General features: G+C 54.8%; 5 protein-coding genes across 5 annotated transcripts; 4 read left to right on the plus strand and 1 right to left on the minus strand.

Annotated features, from left to right (window-relative positions):
* Nucleotides 1-675: 675 nt before the first annotated feature.
* TRIREDRAFT_60551 (amino acid transporter) lies at nucleotides 676-2,583 on the plus strand (the record flags this gene model as incomplete). Its single annotated transcript, XM_006964387.1, has 2 exons — nucleotides 676-1,680; nucleotides 1,744-2,583. 2 exons carry the CDS (start codon nucleotides 676-678, stop codon nucleotides 2,581-2,583), a joined length of 1,845 nt encoding a protein of 614 aa, XP_006964449.1.
* Nucleotides 2,584-3,051: 468 nt separating this feature from the next.
* On the minus strand, nucleotides 3,052-5,398 carry fdh1 (formate dehydrogenase). Its single transcript, XM_006964571.1, has 5 exons — nucleotides 5,088-5,398; nucleotides 4,839-4,886; nucleotides 4,274-4,428; nucleotides 3,662-4,206; nucleotides 3,052-3,568 (listed from the first exon to the last, which is right to left on the minus strand). The coding sequence occupies exons 1-5, from the start codon at nucleotides 5,088-5,090 to the stop codon at nucleotides 3,207-3,209; spliced, it is 1,113 nt and encodes a 370-aa protein (XP_006964633.1). The 5' UTR covers nucleotides 5,091-5,398; the 3' UTR covers nucleotides 3,052-3,206.
* A 7,317-nt stretch (nucleotides 5,399-12,715) lies between these two features.
* Nucleotides 12,716-13,459, plus strand: TRIREDRAFT_106229 (uncharacterized protein; the record flags this gene model as incomplete). The annotated part of the gene is made up of 3 exons (XM_006964388.1): nucleotides 12,716-12,736; nucleotides 12,853-12,893; nucleotides 13,143-13,459. Coding segments are annotated over 3 exons (379 nt in total), but the record flags the coding sequence as incomplete, so codon positions are not given.
* Nucleotides 13,460-13,624: 165 nt separating this feature from the next.
* On the plus strand, nucleotides 13,625-14,556 carry TRIREDRAFT_76971 (uncharacterized protein; the record flags this gene model as incomplete). Its single annotated transcript, XM_006964389.1, has 1 exon — nucleotides 13,625-14,556. The coding sequence occupies one exon, from the start codon at nucleotides 13,625-13,627 to the stop codon at nucleotides 14,330-14,332; it is 708 nt and encodes a 235-aa protein (XP_006964451.1). The 3' UTR covers nucleotides 14,333-14,556.
* Nucleotides 14,557-15,654: 1,098 nt separating this feature from the next.
* TRIREDRAFT_47127 (peptidase M18-like protein) lies at nucleotides 15,655-17,382 on the plus strand. The gene is made up of 2 exons (XM_006964361.1): nucleotides 15,655-15,999; nucleotides 16,070-17,382. Exons 1-2 carry the CDS (start codon nucleotides 15,754-15,756, stop codon nucleotides 17,342-17,344), a joined length of 1,521 nt encoding a protein of 506 aa, XP_006964423.1. The 5' UTR covers nucleotides 15,655-15,753; the 3' UTR covers nucleotides 17,345-17,382.
* The last annotated feature ends 44 nt before the right edge of the window (nucleotides 17,383-17,426 follow it).

The raw sequence follows: 17,426 nt of genomic DNA on the forward strand, positions 1-17,426 counted from the left end.
CATTGAATTGCATGGAGGAAAAGCCGCCCAATTGGAGCGCTGCAAACAAGGGAGGACAGTCAGTACCTTACCTACCTTAGTAGAACAAGGGGGGGGAAGGAACCCAATTGCTTGCTGTTGAATCCTGGTCCTGGCACGAGGGGAAAGCAGCGGCTCGTGTGCGCCTTCACGTTTTCGACGTTCTCTGATTTCAAGGGTTTCCACCGACTTTGTTTCTCTCTCTACCTACTTTATTCTCAGGGGGGGTTTTAAAGAGAAACAACACACTCAATCGCTCATTTCTTCCTGTTCGCTTCTTTCACTATCGGAGACCTCAATTGCGAATATCCTGTTGCGAATTGTGTGCTCGTCGAAGCGGCTTCGTCTCGAGACTGCGCATTCCTTTCCGTCTTTCCTCCATTGGGTGTCTACGATTTTGCGACTTGTCGTCTACGGATACCCAGATTACGACGATTACCCCAAATCCCCACGATTCGAGAAGGCAGGCCTTGGGACGACATGGGCTGTTTCTGCTAAACTCGCCGGTCGATACAATTCAAAAAGCGTGAAATCCCCCCCCAGCGTGGGTGGCCAACATTCAAGAGGGGGAAGCAGTACTGCAAGGAATCGAAAGAAGGAAGGGGAACCAGAACAAGGGCGGGCAACACGCAACAGAAGCAGATCCCGGCGCCCACGATGCCCATACAATCGCAGTCGCGGGACTCGCTCGAGCTCGCGTCGCTGGCCAGCTCCAGCGTGGCCTACGACGGCGCGGCGTCGGACGTCTCGTCGCGCCCCAGTATCTCGTCGTCGCGGCGGCTGTCCATGGTGGAGGAGGAGGACCCCCTGGACGAGGGCAACCCGGCGGCGCGGGGCCGGCTGGGCCGCTCGTACTCGGTCTCGTCGGCCTTTGACTTCGCCGGCAACCTGTTCCCGCTGAGCTCGACGGCGGGCGCGGGCGGATACGCACCCATTGGCGCGCCGACGTCTGCCGGCCTGCGGGCCAGCGGCGGCCTGGGCGGCGGCTCGCTCGAGAAGCTCAAGACGCTGACGTACCTCAACGGCCTGTCGCTCATCATCGGGCTCATCATCGGCTCCGGCATCTTCTCGTCGCCCAGCCAGGTCAGCGCCCGGCTGGGGTCCCCCGGCGCGGCCCTCATCGTCTGGGTGGTGGCGGGCATCCTGGCCTGGACCGGCGGCGCCTCGTACGCCGAGCTGGGCGGCGCCATCCCCCTCAACGGCGGCTCCCAGGTGTACCTGGCCAAGACGTTTAGCGAGCTCGCCGGCTTCCTCTTCTCGTGGGTGGCCCTGCTGGTGCTCAAGCCGGGCAGCGCCGCCATCATCGCCATCATCATGGGCGAATACTTTGTCCGGGCCATCATCGGCGCCGAGGCCGAGACCATCAACCCCTGGATCAACAAGGCCGTTGCGCTCGTGGGCATCTTTGTGGTGACGTTTCTCAACTGCGTCTCGACGAGGGTCGGCACGCGGGTCAATGACTTTCTCATGTTTCTCAAGTTCGTCGCGCTGATTGGCGTCACTGTTGTGGGCATCGTGGTGGCCGTGACGGGCCTCTCGTTCAAGGGGCCGGCGAGCAGCGAGTGGAAGTCGCACGATTGGTTCAAGGGCACGTCTTCGGATCCGTCCAACTGGGCGATTGCGCTGTATGCCGGGCTGTGGGCCTATGACGGCTGGGACAATGTGAGTTGCTGCAAGTAATCACCACGACGTTCTCCAAGAGACTAACACGGCATGCTTCTTCAGACAAACTACGTCGTTGGCGAGTTTCGCAACCCCAGCAGAGACCTCCCGCGCGTCATCCACACGGCCATGCCGCTCGTCATCCTCTCGTACGTCCTCGCCAACGTGTCGTACTTTCTCGTGCTGCCCCTGGCATCCATCAACGCCTCCAACACCGTCGCCGTCATGTTCGGGTCCAAGGTCTTTGGCCCCCCCGGCGCGCTCGTCTTTGCGCTCATTGTCAGCGCGAGCTGCTTTGGCGCGCTCAACTCGTCCACCTTTACGGCCAGCCGCCTCATCTACGTGGCCGGCAAGGAGGGCTACATCCCCGACATCTTTGGCCGGCTGGGCGTCGGCAGCGGCAGCCCCGACAGCGACCACGGCCTGTCGACGCAGCGCTCCCGCAGCTGGCTCTCCAAGAAGTTCCGCAGCTGCTTCGGCGACGAGGACGCAGGCCTCTTCTTCACGCCCGTCTACGCGCTGCTGCTGAACGCGGTGCTCACATCTGGCTACTGCATCGTGGGCGAGTTCAGCACGCTCGTCACCTTTTACGGCGTCGCCGGCTACACCTTTTACTTCGTCACCGTGCTCGGGCTCATCGTGCTGCGGGTCAAGGAGCCGCACCTGGAGCGGCCGTACAAGACGTGGATCGCCACGCCCATCATCTTCTGCTGCGTCAGCCTCTTCTTGCTCAGCAGGGCCGTGTTCGCGCAGCCGCTGCAGACGATGATTGTGGTGGCGTTTGTCGCGGCGGGCATACCCGTGTACTTTTGGCGGATCAGGGGGAGGGACCGGTCCGTGAGGAGGAGGAGCGGCGGCGATGCTGGGGATGCCGAGAAGCCGTGGTGGCGGTTCTGGAGTTGAATGCATTCCTCATGTCCGAGGAGGGGTGATGAAGATTGCCCATTTTCTTTTTAATGATGTCAAAAAGACTAGCACACCATTACCTTTTATAATGTCTTGTTTGCGCGTTGGTTTCTGCTTCGATATGAGGGATTGCTGTCTTTTGGCTGGGTGGAACGGCTTCAAAAGGGGTCAATGACTTATTATGCATAAGGGCGGCGCTGGAAAGGGCATGACTTGAATGCTATGAGAGCTGGAATGAGTATGTAACGCATGTGTGATGGCTGTCAAACAGAGCAGTATTCTGCATCTCATACGTCAGCTAATGAAGAGACATATAAATTTACATCAACACGGGCTGAGTTTGAACATTGCCATGATTATATAAGATGATAAAAGAGACATTCTGCTGCGGGCTGGAGATTTAGAAATAAAAAGGGTTGCAATTGCTATACGCCGTCATTATTTGAGCGTGATATACATGTACATAAACTGCCTTGTTTTGACCCAAGAGGTTTCAAGTTTCCTCTAGGAGGTTTTGCTCCCCTTATTCAAGCCAGACCAACCCATATACTCCCATACTCAAGACAACTCATTCTTCCACCGTCTCCAACACTCCCCCCCCCAAAAAATGTCAACAATCTTTACTGCTTGACAGTGTTGATCTTGTCGCGCTGGCCGTACGACTTGGTGGCCCAGTCGCCCTGGTAGACGATGAGGTCCTCGGGGCGGTAGTCGTGCCTGCCGGACAGGTAGCTCTCGAGGATGGCCTTTGTGCCGTCGGCGTAGCGGCGCTGGGCGTCGAGCGAGGTGCCCGACATGTGGGGGACCATGGCGTTGCCGTAGCCAAAGGGGTTGACGGCGGTGCGCAGCGGGTGGTCGCGGGGCGCGGGCTGGGGGAACCAGACGTCGCCTCCGTAGCCGGCGAGGTGGCCGGTGCGGAGGGCCTCGGCGACGTCCTCCTTGACGACGATGGCGCCACGGGCGGTGTTGACGAGGTATGAGCCTGGACGGGATGACGTGGTTAGTAAAGGGGGAGAAGAAGAAGAAGTTGATAAGGGTGGGGGGAAGAAGAAGAAGATATCATCAAAGTGCTCACCCTTCTTCATCTTGCTAATCAGCTCCTTGTTAAACAGGCCCTTGGTCTTCTCGTGCAGCGGGCAGTTGATGGTGACGACGTCGCACTGGGCCAGCATCTCCTCGAGGGAGTCGACGCGGCGGCAGCCAATCTCGGCCTCCTTCTCGGGCGACAGCGCCTGGTAGTCAAAGTAGAGCAGCTCCTTGCAGCCAAAGGGCTTGAGGCGGCGCAGGACGCGCTCGCCGATGCGGCCGACGGCGACGGTGCCGACGACCTTGCCCTCGAGGTCGTACTCCTGCTTGGCGACGGCGGCCACGTCCCAGTCGCCGCGGGCGACCTGCTCGTGGGCGGGGACGAAGTTGCGCAGCAGGACGAGGATGGTCATGACGACGTGCTCGGCGACGGAGACGACGTTGGAGCCGGTGACCTCGGCGACGGTGATGCCGCCGTTGGTCTTGTTGGCGGCGACGAGGTCGACGTGGTCGGAGCCGATGCCGGCCGTGATGGCGATCTTGAGGTTCTTGGCCTTGGCGAGGCGCTCGGCGGTGAGGTAGCCGGGGTGGAAGCTTTTTTAAAACGTTAGAGTGGATGAAGAGAGAGGGATAGAGAGAGAGGGGAGGGGAGCCAGCTTACGGAGTGGTGATGATGACTTCGGCGTCGACCAGCTCCTGGTCAAACTTGGAGTTGGGGCCCTCCTTGTCAGACGTGGTCACCAGCGTGTGGCCCTGGTCCTCGAGCCACTTGCGGATGCCGAGCTCGTTCTGGGTGGTGCCGAGGAGGGCGGGGACCTGGATTGAGAGTTGAGAGAAGAATGTCAGTCATCATTGGAGTTTGACGGATATTGTTGATAATTGCATAGAAGCAGAGAAGAATTGATCAAGACAAGCTGATGATGCTGCATCGCATGTGAAAATGGACAGTGACATATCGGGAAGCTTGAAGCTCGCCCCCACATGGCCTCGGGTTTCCCCGCATTTTGCTGCAGAGCATCGCCAAGAGCTGGTCTGAGCTCAAAATCTCAAATCCTCTTTTTTGTTTCTTTTTCTGGAATTTTGTAACGAGAGACGGCGATGCGCGGCCCCCACAAATAAGGTCCGAGAAGAAAACAAGACTCGTAGCACCAGGACACAAATTGATTGCAACAGATAGAAAAAGGAAAGAAAAAGAAAAACATAAAAGGAGACGGAGCTGCACTCACTTCTTCGGCGTGCTTGCCGCCATCATAGAGGACGAGGAGGACTTTGACCTTTTCGCGGGGGGCGGTTGTCAGCGTGCGGATAGTAGACGACGACGGCATCAGGCGCGGCGTGGCGGAATAGGAGGAGGAAGCGCCCAGCTTGGGAGCGGCAAAGGCGCGGGAGGTGGAAAACTGGCGCGAAGAGGCCAGGAGAGAAGGGGAAGCTCGCGAGGCGAGAGAGATGGAGCGAGAAATGGGGCGGAAAGATACCATTTTGGCGGTTGAAGAGAGAAGAGGAGTGGAGAGGATTCCTTGGTTGGGTTTTCTTCTTCAACGGTTTCTCTTCTCGGAGGGGCGATAAAAGAGCTTATATATATATATATATATGATGTGTATATATATGTTAATATAAGACGGGTGTGAGGTCGTAATGATGTGGCCGGCTTCGGAAAGTCACAGCTGGAAAATAGATGCCGGTACAGGGGGGGTGGAGAGGGCGGATGGGCTGATCCCGTCGATAGAGGCTGGCTGCTACTTTTCTGATCGAGGCTTGCGCAATTAGCAAGGGGGGGGGGCTCCTATCAGAAAGATAGGGAAGAGTTGGAGAATCGGGTGGCTTGAGATGGGGGGTTGGAGTCGTAGAAGAAGGAGAGCCGGTAGCAGAAAGCAAAGAGTCGCAAGCACCGATATTTATGTCTCGACGACAAGAGAGCAGCATCGGGCCCCCCTTTCACACAAGTCAGAATCGCCTTGTCTACAGCTTTCCGCTTGCCCCCTCTCTCACTTTGTCATGCTCTGCAAACTGACACATGCGAACCCAAGGCAAGCCCCTCATCTTTCTGCTCTCCGTACGTAATGCCTCAAAAGCCGCTCCCCCCCTCCAATCTCACTTGTCTACCTCTTCCGTACGAGTAACTGTTCCGTCACTGTATCCTCCTTTTTTCTTACTCCTCACTTTCCCCATCGCCCTCCTTTCGGGCTTTGGGAACCACCTTTCTTCGCTGCAGACTCGGCATCCCACCGAAAACGGGCCCGCGCCTTGGTCTCGTTCCCTCCCATTGGACCTCGTTCTTTTTTTCTCCAACTGTTTCGTTTTTCCCGTGGCTTCCAACCGGGAAAAAGAACGGCAAGAGTGGAAGAGGGTGGGGATGGGGTCATGAAGGCAAGGGGATCAACGGGTTGCATTTCATCTAGCCGAGAAAGAAAGACGTAACTCTGGCGACGTTGCGAACAGGGCAGAGAGAGACCCGGTGCTGGTCCGTACATATCTCGGGATTTCGGGGTCGTGTTGGAGATGTGGGGGAGAAGAATGACCCTGGCCTGGGGCTTTGGTTAGCGCTGGGAGCGGGGGAACGGAGCTGTGATCTGATGTCTTTGTCGTGTTGTCATTGCTCTCAGTCGTGTCATCTTTGCTACAAGTGTTGTAGGTGAGTGAGATATGAGGTGAATTATTGAGGCTATTCATGGCTTCATCGGTGTAAGTCGATGTCTTGCGTACCTTATGGCAGAGAGCATCGACCGCTTGTTACTGCTGCAACTCGCTTCATCACAGGCTGTCCTGATGCATGCACTCCAAAATGCTACCACTTCTCCACGGGTTTCCCATGACTATCAAACGCACTGCATTTGCTGCTGCAAGACTGTTGGTTCATGCCTTCACACGCAATGCCACCCTGCTAATGCACGGCCAAGACGCAGGTCTTGCCTCGATACGGAGCGCATCGCGTGCGGCTGGATGAGGCAATTTTATCATGTACTTCTGCCGCCAATTACCTGGTACTCCAATCTCGATACTCGTCTCCAGCCATCCAGGCCTCACCTGTCATTGTCATTGTCGCTGTTGTCTGTCTGCAATAGTATGTAGGCTGCGCGAACGTGACAAATTGCCATGCACGGAGCCTAAAAGTTGAGCCGGATACCTACATGTATCAATCTACACATGCAGCCAATCAACTCCCCTCAAGCCGCTCCAACCATTTGCCCTTTTGGTTTCGTCTTCCTTCATGCATGTTCCAATATGTCTTTTCTAACCTCATCACATTGAAGACTGATTGGCTCCATCTCCTCTTTTCCCCGCCTCCAGAGCACCCCTTTGGCCGTTTGTGCTGATGAGGGGTTCCCAAGCTCGAAGCTCGAGGCTGGGATGATACTGTGTTAGTAGTTTCGAACAACAACATCAAGTCCGTAAGCATCCTGCAGCTGACATGCCGCTACCAATTTGTTATGTCGGTTGGTTCAAAGGTGCGGCGTGCCGCTTCTTGCCGCTGAAGATGAAAGCTTGGACCTTGACTTCCTGCATCGACAGTTCAAAACGAGTGCGGAGTGCAAGAGTAGATGTACATTCTAGGCTCTGCTCCAATTCCCGACATCACACAGCGCTCGTGTATTTGGGGCAATAATTGAATCACTTCTTGCAGTTGAGTTTAGCTGATTGTCAAATGGATGGCCAAGATTGGGGTCGCTTACATTCCTTTACCCTGCTATTACAGATATTGAACAAGGCTGGTGACGGCCTCATCTCCGCTGGCCGTTCGACATCTGTCAATTGTCATTGTACCTAACTAAATCTCGAGATCATTGCGCGAGATGCTCTATATCAGTACAAGACTTATACGTCTAGTGTTGAAACAACTATCCTAGACATGTGACCATGGACCAGCTTCAAATTCCCCAAACCACATCAACGCCACAACATTTCCCCAAACACGGCTACACCAATCGAAACACAACCTCCAACAACACCTTCCAGATAATGGCTGTGGCTCAATATGGGACAGCACATCACCTCCGGGCTCATCATACCCCTTCATTCATCTAAATCTCGCGTCTCATGCAGGAACGAGCGGGTCGGTGTCAACGGGTCCTGTCTCTGGATGGATTCATCGTACGACTAGGTCGATTCTAGAAGAAGTTTACTTTGATCTATGCAACTTCCACTGGGAGGACTACACGGCAGACTGTCCTTGTTGTGCCCAATTGGACGGACGGCATCCTACAAGTATCCACTGCTTTATGTTATCAGCATGTCACAATTCGGGCGAGCTGAACGACATCTGACCCCGGGGTGTTGCTGAGTCCACCAAGCAGAACCTGTATGTAGGCATCCTGAAGATGTTGCTCAGTTATTGTTCCTTGCGCAAACATACGAAGGCATAGGTATGTCACCACATCTCAGGCATGCAACTATGCTCGATGTAGGTGGTGTTCAATAACCGAGAGATGGTCATTGACACCCATCACTCTCACCTCTTCATCATGGACTCATGGACTTGTGTTCATATATCAAATCTCACCACAAGTCGTGTACATCGGCATATGAGATTGTAACTCCATATCGATCAAGCGATACCCAAGTACCTTATGAGAACTGCAACTTATACGATCAGCTAGTCTGAGTTTCTATGAGGTATTGGTCGGTAGGTAGCTTCAGCTTCAGCAGCTATGTACCTTCTCGCATCCCCCACGAGATAACATTGAATGGCCTTCCAAAAGACATCTCCTCAAACCTAGATCAATCGATCAACTACCCTATATCGCATCTATCCCTTCTAAGCAAATCCCCGGCGCATCGTTCCATTCGTCCTCATGCTAATATTCGCCGCCTTTCGTCATCGTGTAGGAGAATCCATCCTTTCTCAGACATCAACTTCGCTTCAAGGAATAAGCCCAAGATCAACCTAGTACATGTATGCATAAGACAACACCCACTCGCATGTGCGGGCACCAACAAGAGCCAACAACCATGTCACATCGTTACTTGTATACCCTCAACCCGTCGCATTTGCCTCTACATACCTGACATGCACTGTATGGCAGCTTTCATTTACATGTACCTTAGGTAGTACTACGTGCCATTTGCATTCCCAATTTAGCCACCCGACAGCATGCAGGAACTCGCTACGGGAATCTGCTCCCCCGCTTCTGCTGCTCCCTCAAGGTTCACGCTCTTGTTCTCACCGAACCCGAATCTCCGAACCTCCTCCTCCTCCTCCTCCTGCTTTCCGACCTCCCCGGCCCCCGCCGCCAATAAATCATCGATATGCAATGGACCTCCATTCAAAAGGCCCGCCAGCCCATAATGTGCATCCGGAAACCTCGCGCGCGTGGCCAGGCCCCCCTCTCGCCAAGCTACAGTATCCATCGATCGAAAGAATGGCCAAAGATGCCCACTTCGCCGAAGCTCCTCCATTAAACTCGGCGTTGTCCCTGCGTTGGCCGAGGCGGATGCACTTGAGCGCAGATGGGGGGACATTGGCCTCGTTTGGACGCAGATGCCGCATATACATACTACGTTCGATATTTTCTTTTGCCGCCGGTGCTGGAACAAAAAACCTCTTCGTGACTTCTCTGTCTTGTCGAATGTCTAATGGGAATTATCGCGACAAACAGTATTGATTCCCCTCGTGCAACAAGTTATGAGATCGAGGTTAGGATCACAGCTACGAAGTGCAGCGAGAGGGTGATGTCGGGGCGTCAACCCCCCCGCCCTCCTTACCAGCGAGGCAATTCCGAGCGATTGAGTGCTTACTGCGGGTTCAACTCCGTCGGTCTTTCGGGTCAAGAGTCGAGGCCTAAGGGGGGGCCTTTCGATGGAGATGAAGATAACAACGCGTCATCACTCGGGCTGCACGGCTCGGGGGAAGTTGTTTGTTGCTCGCTGAATGCTGATAAAGAAGCAGAGAGCCCGATCTCCTGAATGGATGCCTTGGAGGAGTAAGAAGACTATGCTTGAGTTCGGCGGGATTCCTACTCTTCCTTTTGTTGAATTTCCCTGACATTAAGTATTCGATGCATCTGCTAATGGTACAGTGGCAAGAATGATAGCCACAGGCAGGCAGCCTTGAGAGCGCTGCACAGGAGAAGCAATATCCAGCAAAGGGTTTGTCCGGGCAGGGAGCGCTCCTGTGCGAATCCCAACACCAACGAAAAACGCTTGTCGAGAACTACAGCCAACATTGCACAAGGCGAACGTGCCTCACCGTGACGCAGCCGAGTGGCCTTTCAACTGGCAGGACAACTCACATTGATGCTCGCATAGTCACGCTCACAACTTGGGACTCCCAAGTTCAATGCCCCAAGTTCAATGTCTTGCGTCTCGCGCAGCAGTCAGAAGAAGACATCCATGGCTCTCGAGACTCTTGGAATTGGGCATCGCAGAGCATCTTTATACGCCTCCATGCGCGACATTCAGGGTTCGAAGATGGCTAGATATAATATGCAGTTCAGGAGACGGTCATCAATGGACGCCCAGGCGCCCTGTCCCAGACCAGCCCCTTCGACCTGGTTGCATCATGACCCCCAGAATTACGAACAAGACAAATGACAGAGCAGGACAGCTCGAACAAAGTGTCCATGTATGGAAGGCATGGGCAACAGCGCTTTTGTCAAAAGGCACAGGCATTGTTGCTATTCGGGCGATTCCACTTCGCTTCTACAGCAAATCCTCCCCCCCTATCTTGCCTACCTAATTCTGCTGCGTGAGACTTTTCCCCATGTGCCGTTGTAACCAAGCTTCCAAAGCGTCCGCCCTTGAATGTGAGAGGACAAGATTGCATGACGCTCGGAGACGGCGTGTTCCCCTCTCCTCTTCCTTCGCCATCCCCTCCAGTGCCGATGGAGTACAGTACAAGCCAAGAGTGATGCTCGTAATGGTTGTTGTGATGTATCTGAGATGCAAAGCTCATAACTCAAACGACGTCAAATCCGGTAAAGCTATCGCTAGCAAGCTTTACTTCTCACCACATATCGTGGCGTCCGACTTTGGAGCCGAGAAAATGCATAGATTGATCGTTCTCTTACAGAAAGATAGGTATTATCAAGTGGAACACCACACAATACACATGTGGTAGCATATTGCTCTGAGCAGCTTACTGTAATTACACAACTCTTTCGATTTTGGGCCTTCTAGAACATTAGAACCTTATCATCTGGACAGCCCTATAAAGGTGATCTGCGATTGAGTGGTCTTCAGTCTTGGACGACATTTCGCTGCAAGCCTCCCTGTTCTTGCGAGTTGCTATTACTACATGTACCCTACAACTCCTATGACTTGGAGATACTTTATTCTCCAAGCCAACTATGAGCTTCAATTATTCTACTGGCAAGAGACAGCTTCTAAACTCAGTACAGAACTTGATTCTGCCGTGCACAAAGCTTGATCGAGCGTACGAAGTCGTCAGGCATTGTCCAAATTGAAAGGCATCGACATACCTGCCTGAATCTGCCGTTGAGTCAACGCAATTCAATCACCAATGTCCATCGACGACGAATAGCCTATCCGCCTCCTTATTAGACCTCCTCCTTGAACCTCTGCATCATACATTATGGAATCCACAGTTGTCCCATTGCAAGTCAAGCCACTACCTACCTAGTCAAGACAAGAAGCATTAAACAGCGGTGTGTTGCACGGCTACCAACACCTCGATTCCCACACAGCACACTTGTCAGAACCCATCTCGCAACAAACGTCCTAATTCAGCACGCTCGACAAGACGATGCCCGGATAGCCGCTCATCGGGGCTGAATAGCCGCAAACAAGCGGGACAGTCGGCCGCTCGTACGTCCACGCTGCCGCTGTTGTTGTTGCTGTTGTTGTTGTTGTTGTTGTCCGTCTCCCTCGCCCAAGCGACAAGGACCCCCCCCTTCGTTCGCCAATCCCGGCTCAGGGGTCCCTCGTATTGCCGGCTCTCGTCCCAAGAGCTCGTGGCTGCAATGCCTACAGTAGAGAAGGGCAAGGGCCGGGCCATCGGTCATTTTCTTGTCCAGATGTATAACTTCCGATGGGCTGTGGCGCATGTCGGCCTTTGGGCAGCGATGCCTGCGGCCATGCAGGAGGCGCTCTGCAAGCTGATTGATTGATGGCCAAGAGACGGGGAGCATTGGACGATTGTAACTCGAAGAGGTGCATGTTTGGTACAGTATACTGAGACGGAACCATGATCCGGACCAAAATCTGCGCATCTTGCATTATTATAACGTGATATTGATGAAGTTTTCCCGAGAAAGGCTTATAGGGTGGTGTATGTGATACGATGCACAGCATCGAAGTACGGGACATTGTGATGGTGCTACGGTGAGCGACGCAGGTTATAGCGATGGGGAGAAGTTGTCGGGTGAGTGAAGTGTCCCTTGTCGACACACAATACGAGACAATCTTCCAAGACAACGAGATCCTGAAAGCCGATGGTTATGGGATACTCGTATAGGCTCCGATATCCCAGATCAGGCACTGCACGATGCCGGACGTGAAGCCCTCTGCTCAGCGGAGGTCATGGCTAGGGCCTGGCAGGGCATCAGAGCATTGATGTTTGTTCGTGAAGGGCTATCGCTTTCTCAAAGCCAATCGGACAAGCCGCAAGGCGACTCTCGAACAATTGCTCGTGTTGAGACGGACTTTTCCCATACATACCGGTCCAGGATTGTTGATGCAGGGCGGGAAGGACAACACCAAACACTCCCTCCCGCCACGAGGCTTCACGATGAAGTTGGGCTTTCTGTCTAGGCACTAAGCATGGAGTCAGTCAGCAGACAACAAATCAAGTCTCCAGCCGCTCCCCTGACAACACCTTATTGCAGGTACTACTAGGAGTAGCATGGAATCTTTACAGTCTGTCTTGAAGAAGAAGGAGGAACATATACGAAGCAAGTGGAAATCCCTTGGACCCAAAAACAAGGTTGTCAAGTACGAGTAACTGCAATGCCGGTACGCGCCGAAACAGGCTGTGCAGCATTGGATTCCATGCTGGTGAGAAGGGGGGGAAAAGCAAGGGACTGATGACGGCGATGAGGGTGACAGGGCGATCATGATGTGTTTTGGGAAAAGCTGAGCCGGATCTCATTGCCGATTGAGACCCGTGAACAGGCTGCCATTCCGGACCTGGGCTCTGGATTACATAACAATGCCGTATGAGGTCGTACATGTATGTATTGAGAAGGTGAGATTGTGTTGGATGGAGTTGTTGTGGCTGGGGCTGGGATACACCGAACCTTTGATGCATCTGCACACCTTCTTCTGCCTGTACTTGAACATCTACAGCACGAGATCAAGGCCGATTCAGCAAGCCCCTACATCAGATAGTATGTAATACACTGATACTTTGGCTAGACAAATTCCTATTACCCGGAATCACCCTTTGATAGATCAAGATGATAGCCTGGCTACCACTTCCCCAACGAGGAAAGAGACAAAGCCTCCCCCATGTCGACTGAATACGAGCATGACGATGCCAAGGGATATTTGCCGATCATGCAGATGGTGGCCGGCATTTTGCTGCCAGCCTCGCCTCACTTCGAGCATAGCGCTGCTAGGGGACTAGTTTAGGGCAGCCTGGGGGACCCGTCTAGGGCGCCTCTAGCCCCCGAAGCGGCCTACAGCCACAGGCCCTTGGCAGCGACTCGCGGCCATCTGGTCATGCGCGATGGCGCTGAGCTTCACAAGGTCGATGGGGATCATGGACCGAAAGATGGGGATGCGATTGCTGGGGGAGAGGGATTACCGGCGAGGGGAAGCTGCTGTGCGTGGGTTGAGAGTGGCAATCTGGGATCCCACCCATGCCAATTCTCCGATGCTTGCTCGAGCCGGAACTCTGCATACGAGTATTACACGGACGGACAAAGAAAGGCCATCTCGAGGGTCCGACCAGGTGTGTATATAAGCTCGCCGCCTTGCCCGATTTCAAGACGAACTCGCTCTCCATCCAACAGCAGCAGCTCCGACCAGACAAAGAAACACCTTCAAGCACAATCTCAAAGCACATTCACAAATCACAATCACAATCCTCACATCACACATCACCACCACCACCAAGATGCTCGCCTCTGCTGCTGTCCTCGCCCTCGTCGGCGCCGCCGCTGCCTCGCCCATGGCCGTCGTCCCCAACTACCCTCCCACCATGCAGTCCACCGGCTTCCGCCTCGTCGTCAACGTCACCGACAAGGCCCGCGACTTCACGCCCTCGATCCAGAACCTCTACATCAACACCATCCACGTCGGCGCCGGCCTGAACCAGGTCGGCCTCGGCACCAAGGACAACAACCCGAGCATCTGGTACCAGAACGGCACGGCCGCCGACTCCCGCTTCGGCGCCTCGACCCTCATCACCGACCAGGGCACCCCGCTCTCGCCCTACGGCCTCTCGCTCGTCAAGAACGAGGGCTCCGCGACCTTGTCCACGGCCCGCGCCGACGGCGGCCTCGGGACCAAGGGCGTCGCCATCTCCCACTTCCCCGAGGGCTACCGCTACCTCGTGCCCGAGACGTACGTCGTCTGCAACGAGTCCCTGGCCTACTACCAGGGCACGCACTTCCTCGTCCTGGAGCAGGCCGCCACCACCGTCAGCTCCACCGGCCAGATCGAGAAGAACATCCCCGAGGGCTGCGCTCCCGTCCGCCTGCTGCCCGAGTGCGCCACTCTCGAGTCCCTCCCTGCTGGCTCCTACTCGAGCCACGAGTTTGCCATTGACACCGACTGCTACCCCGACGTTGCCTCCATCAACTGGAGCCTGTACGGACCTTAGATTGGATGTCGTGCAATGCGACTCTAAAGGGGGATGGGGTTTTCTCTCTCCCCATCAGCATCATCAACAACAACAACACGCGGAGCATCTACTGGAGCTTGGTACGACTGGTTAACTTTGACTTGACTGATTTGCATTTCGAAGCGATGGACATGTTTACGGTGTTTTACTTTACAATACTCGACATCGCCCAGAGCGTAGGGGCGTATAAAGTAATGTTTTAATTTATATAGTAATACACGACTTAATTTCTCACATTCGTCCATCTTCATCCTGGTGCTGCTGATGGATAGGAGGTTCTCTTCTCTGCTAGTGAAATGATTCTTGTTTATGTGAGTAGAAGCTTTTGCAAGATATGGATTAAGCAAAGCACTTGCTTCTATACTTAGCTGGATAGTAGACTGCTCTATTACATGTATGCTATCGTGACTTGCTTCTCATCCAAGTAGAAACATCTATTTGTGTCTACCCAGTAAAAAGAGTGTCTACAAATTCCTTGATAAGTAGCGATTAATTTTACCAGGTATGTACCTTATATCAGTTTAAGGATGCTGAAATAGATACCTAATCCTAGGTTATGCTCTACAATATCCAAGGTACCTAGGTAGATGGTGTCTGTCTTTGGTACTAACATAATACCTTTACTCTCTATGTAGGTATGTGACGACATTCTGACTTCTAGAAGCCTTCCCCGCTGGTCCTGACAATCTTCAATACACAGAATTCGCCAGTCATCCTCTTCTAGCGAACTGTCTTGATACCAGAGGAGACAATGGTCTTTCTCCAGAAGTGGCTGTCATACCAGGCGTGTACTACCTAAGGTAGTAGTGCATGTCCATGCACTCTCCAAGTGCATACGTCAGTGCTCACATGCCGCCATCGTCACCACCTCTCCCTTGCCAAGATGCTACTAAGGTAAGGTACGCCTGTAATCCAATATCTATCGGCCTCGGTCGGTGCATACTTATGGCGCCTTATCCGCTATAAATCACCCCCATGACCGCTGATAGGCCGCTCCCCCTTAGCGCCGCCCAGGGGACCCGATGCCTATCGGAGCTGCTGCTACCCCGGTTTATCTGCTGCGCCATCTGGGGGAACTTGCGCCGCATCTCCTTCCTTGTGACCTCCCATCATCCCCAACCTCTTGTCTCTCTTCCCCCCGTATTATCGCATCTCTCCGTCGCCCTTCATAAATCCCGCCCTCTCCTCCGCATCGGCTTCGCTTTGCTTCCGTCCTCGTCGCAACCATGACACGGCGCGTTCCTTCTTCCCTCGCTCTTCGACACCAAGCCTCGGCTCAGTACCAGGCGCAACCTCAGGCCCAGGTCTCCTCTGCCTCTGCCTCTGCTTCTGTCTCTGCTTCTGCTTCCTTTGCTGCGACTCCCGCCTTGAGCGCCTCCAAGCACTTCGTCATCGCAGACATGGACGGCCGCCCGCCTCTCGACAACCGCGCCTGCGTCAACTGCATCTCCAAGCTGTCGCCCAGCGAGGTCTGCCAGGTCAACTGGCATGTCGACACCGACAACGCGTGCCGGCTGTGCGCCGTGCGGGATCTCAAGCCCGAGGCCTTCACCAAGCCCTTTTGCGACTTCCTGCGCGAAAACCCCACCATCTTCCACACCGTCGAATACTTCAAGACGAAGCTCCGCCAATCCGGCTACGTAGAGGTATGTGCGCCTGTGACGGCTTCCGAGGGCAGTGCAAACGGGAACAGGAAGCTGACAAACCGCCCTCTAGCTCCCTGCGCGCGACTCCTGGGCCGACAAGATCCAGCCCGGCGGCAAGTACTGGGTCACCCGCAACGGCAGCTCTCTCATCGCCTTTGCCGTCGGCAAGTCCTACAAGCCCGGCAACGGCGTTGGCATGATTGCCGGCCACATCGACGCCCTGACAGCCCGACTCAAGCCTGTCAGCAAGAAGCCAACCGCGGCCGGCTACGTCCAGCTCGGCGTCGCCCCCTATGCCGGCGCCCTGAACCAGACGTGGTGGGATCGAGACCTGAGCATTGGCGGCCGCGTCATTGTGCGCGATGAGAAGACGGGCAAGACGTCGAGCAAGCTCGTCCAGCTGGACTGGCCCATTGCAAAAATCCCCACGCTGGCGCCGCACTTCGGCGTTGGCATGATGGGCCAGAACAACCCGGAGACGCAAGCGGTGCCCATCATTGGCTTGGAAAGCTCCGACGGCTCTGACTCCGAGCTGCTTGGCTCTACCGGCTCCTTTGTCAACACTCAGCCGCCGAAGCTGGTCAAGCTCATCGCCAAGGAGCTGGGCATCACATCATACGACTCCATTGTCAACTGGGAGCTCGAGCTGTTCGACTCACAGCCTGCCACCGTCTTTGGCCTGGACAAGGAGTTCATCACCGCCGGCAGAATCGACGACAAGCTGTGCTCGTGGTCCGCCCTCCTGGGCCTTCTCCACTCCACAGAGCGGGACTCGGACAGCTACATCAAGCTGGTGGCCCTGTTCGACGACGAAGAGGTTGGCTCGCTGCTGCGACAGGGCGCCCGAGGCAACTTCCTCCCCCTGACCATTGAGCGCCTCGTCGAGGCTCTCAACCCCACGACCTACGGCCCCGGCCTCATCGGCCAGACCTTTGCCAAGTCGTTCCTCCTGTCCGCCGACGTCTCCCACGCCGGCCACCCCAACTTCCTCGGCAACTACCTGCCCGAGCACATCCCCAAGCTCAACGTCGGCCTCGTCGTCTGCAGCGACAGCAACGCCCACATGACCACCGACGCCGTCTCCTCCGCCATCCTGCACCGCGTTGCCGACCTCTGCGGCGCCAAGCTGCAGGATTTCCAGATCCGAAACGACTCCCGCAGCGGCGGCACCGTGGGACCCATGCTGTCGAGCGCCATGGGCGTAAGATGCGCCGACGCTGGCCTCCCGCAAATTTCAATGCATTCCATCCGCGCGACAACGGGCGCACTGGATCCCGGATTGGGTGTGCAGATCTTTAAGGGTTTCCTTGACTTTTGGGAGCAGGTTGATGGCGAATGGGAGTAATTGGCGTGGATATTCATTGGGGGGCGGACTAGATGTATTGTGATGCGAATAATGTGCCGAGTAGACGAAGCGTGTTTCATTT

The sequence above is a fragment of the Trichoderma reesei genome (assembly GCF_000167675.1).
Source record: "Trichoderma reesei QM6a unplaced genomic scaffold TRIREscaffold_7, whole genome shotgun sequence".
Lineage (NCBI taxonomy): Eukaryota > Fungi > Ascomycota > Sordariomycetes > Hypocreales > Hypocreaceae > Trichoderma > Trichoderma reesei.

Bases quoted from the DNA above. Each gene is read 5' to 3' on its own strand.
- fdh1 (XM_006964571.1), bottom strand. The intron at 4,207-4,273 runs GTAAGCTGGCTC...GTTTTAAAAAAG, and splicing joins GAAGTCATCATCACCACTCC to CTTCCACCCCGGCTACCTCA. The intron at 3,569-3,661 runs GTGAGCACTTTG...CATCCCGTCCAG, and splicing joins GATTAGCAAGATGAAGAAGG to GCTCATACCTCGTCAACACC.
- TRIREDRAFT_47127 (XM_006964361.1), top strand. From the start codon at position 15,754: ATGGACGGCCGCCCGCCTCTCGACAACCGCGCCTGCGTCAACTGCATC. The intron at 16,000-16,069 runs GTATGTGCGCCT...ACCGCCCTCTAG, and splicing joins GCCAATCCGGCTACGTAGAG to CTCCCTGCGCGCGACTCCTG.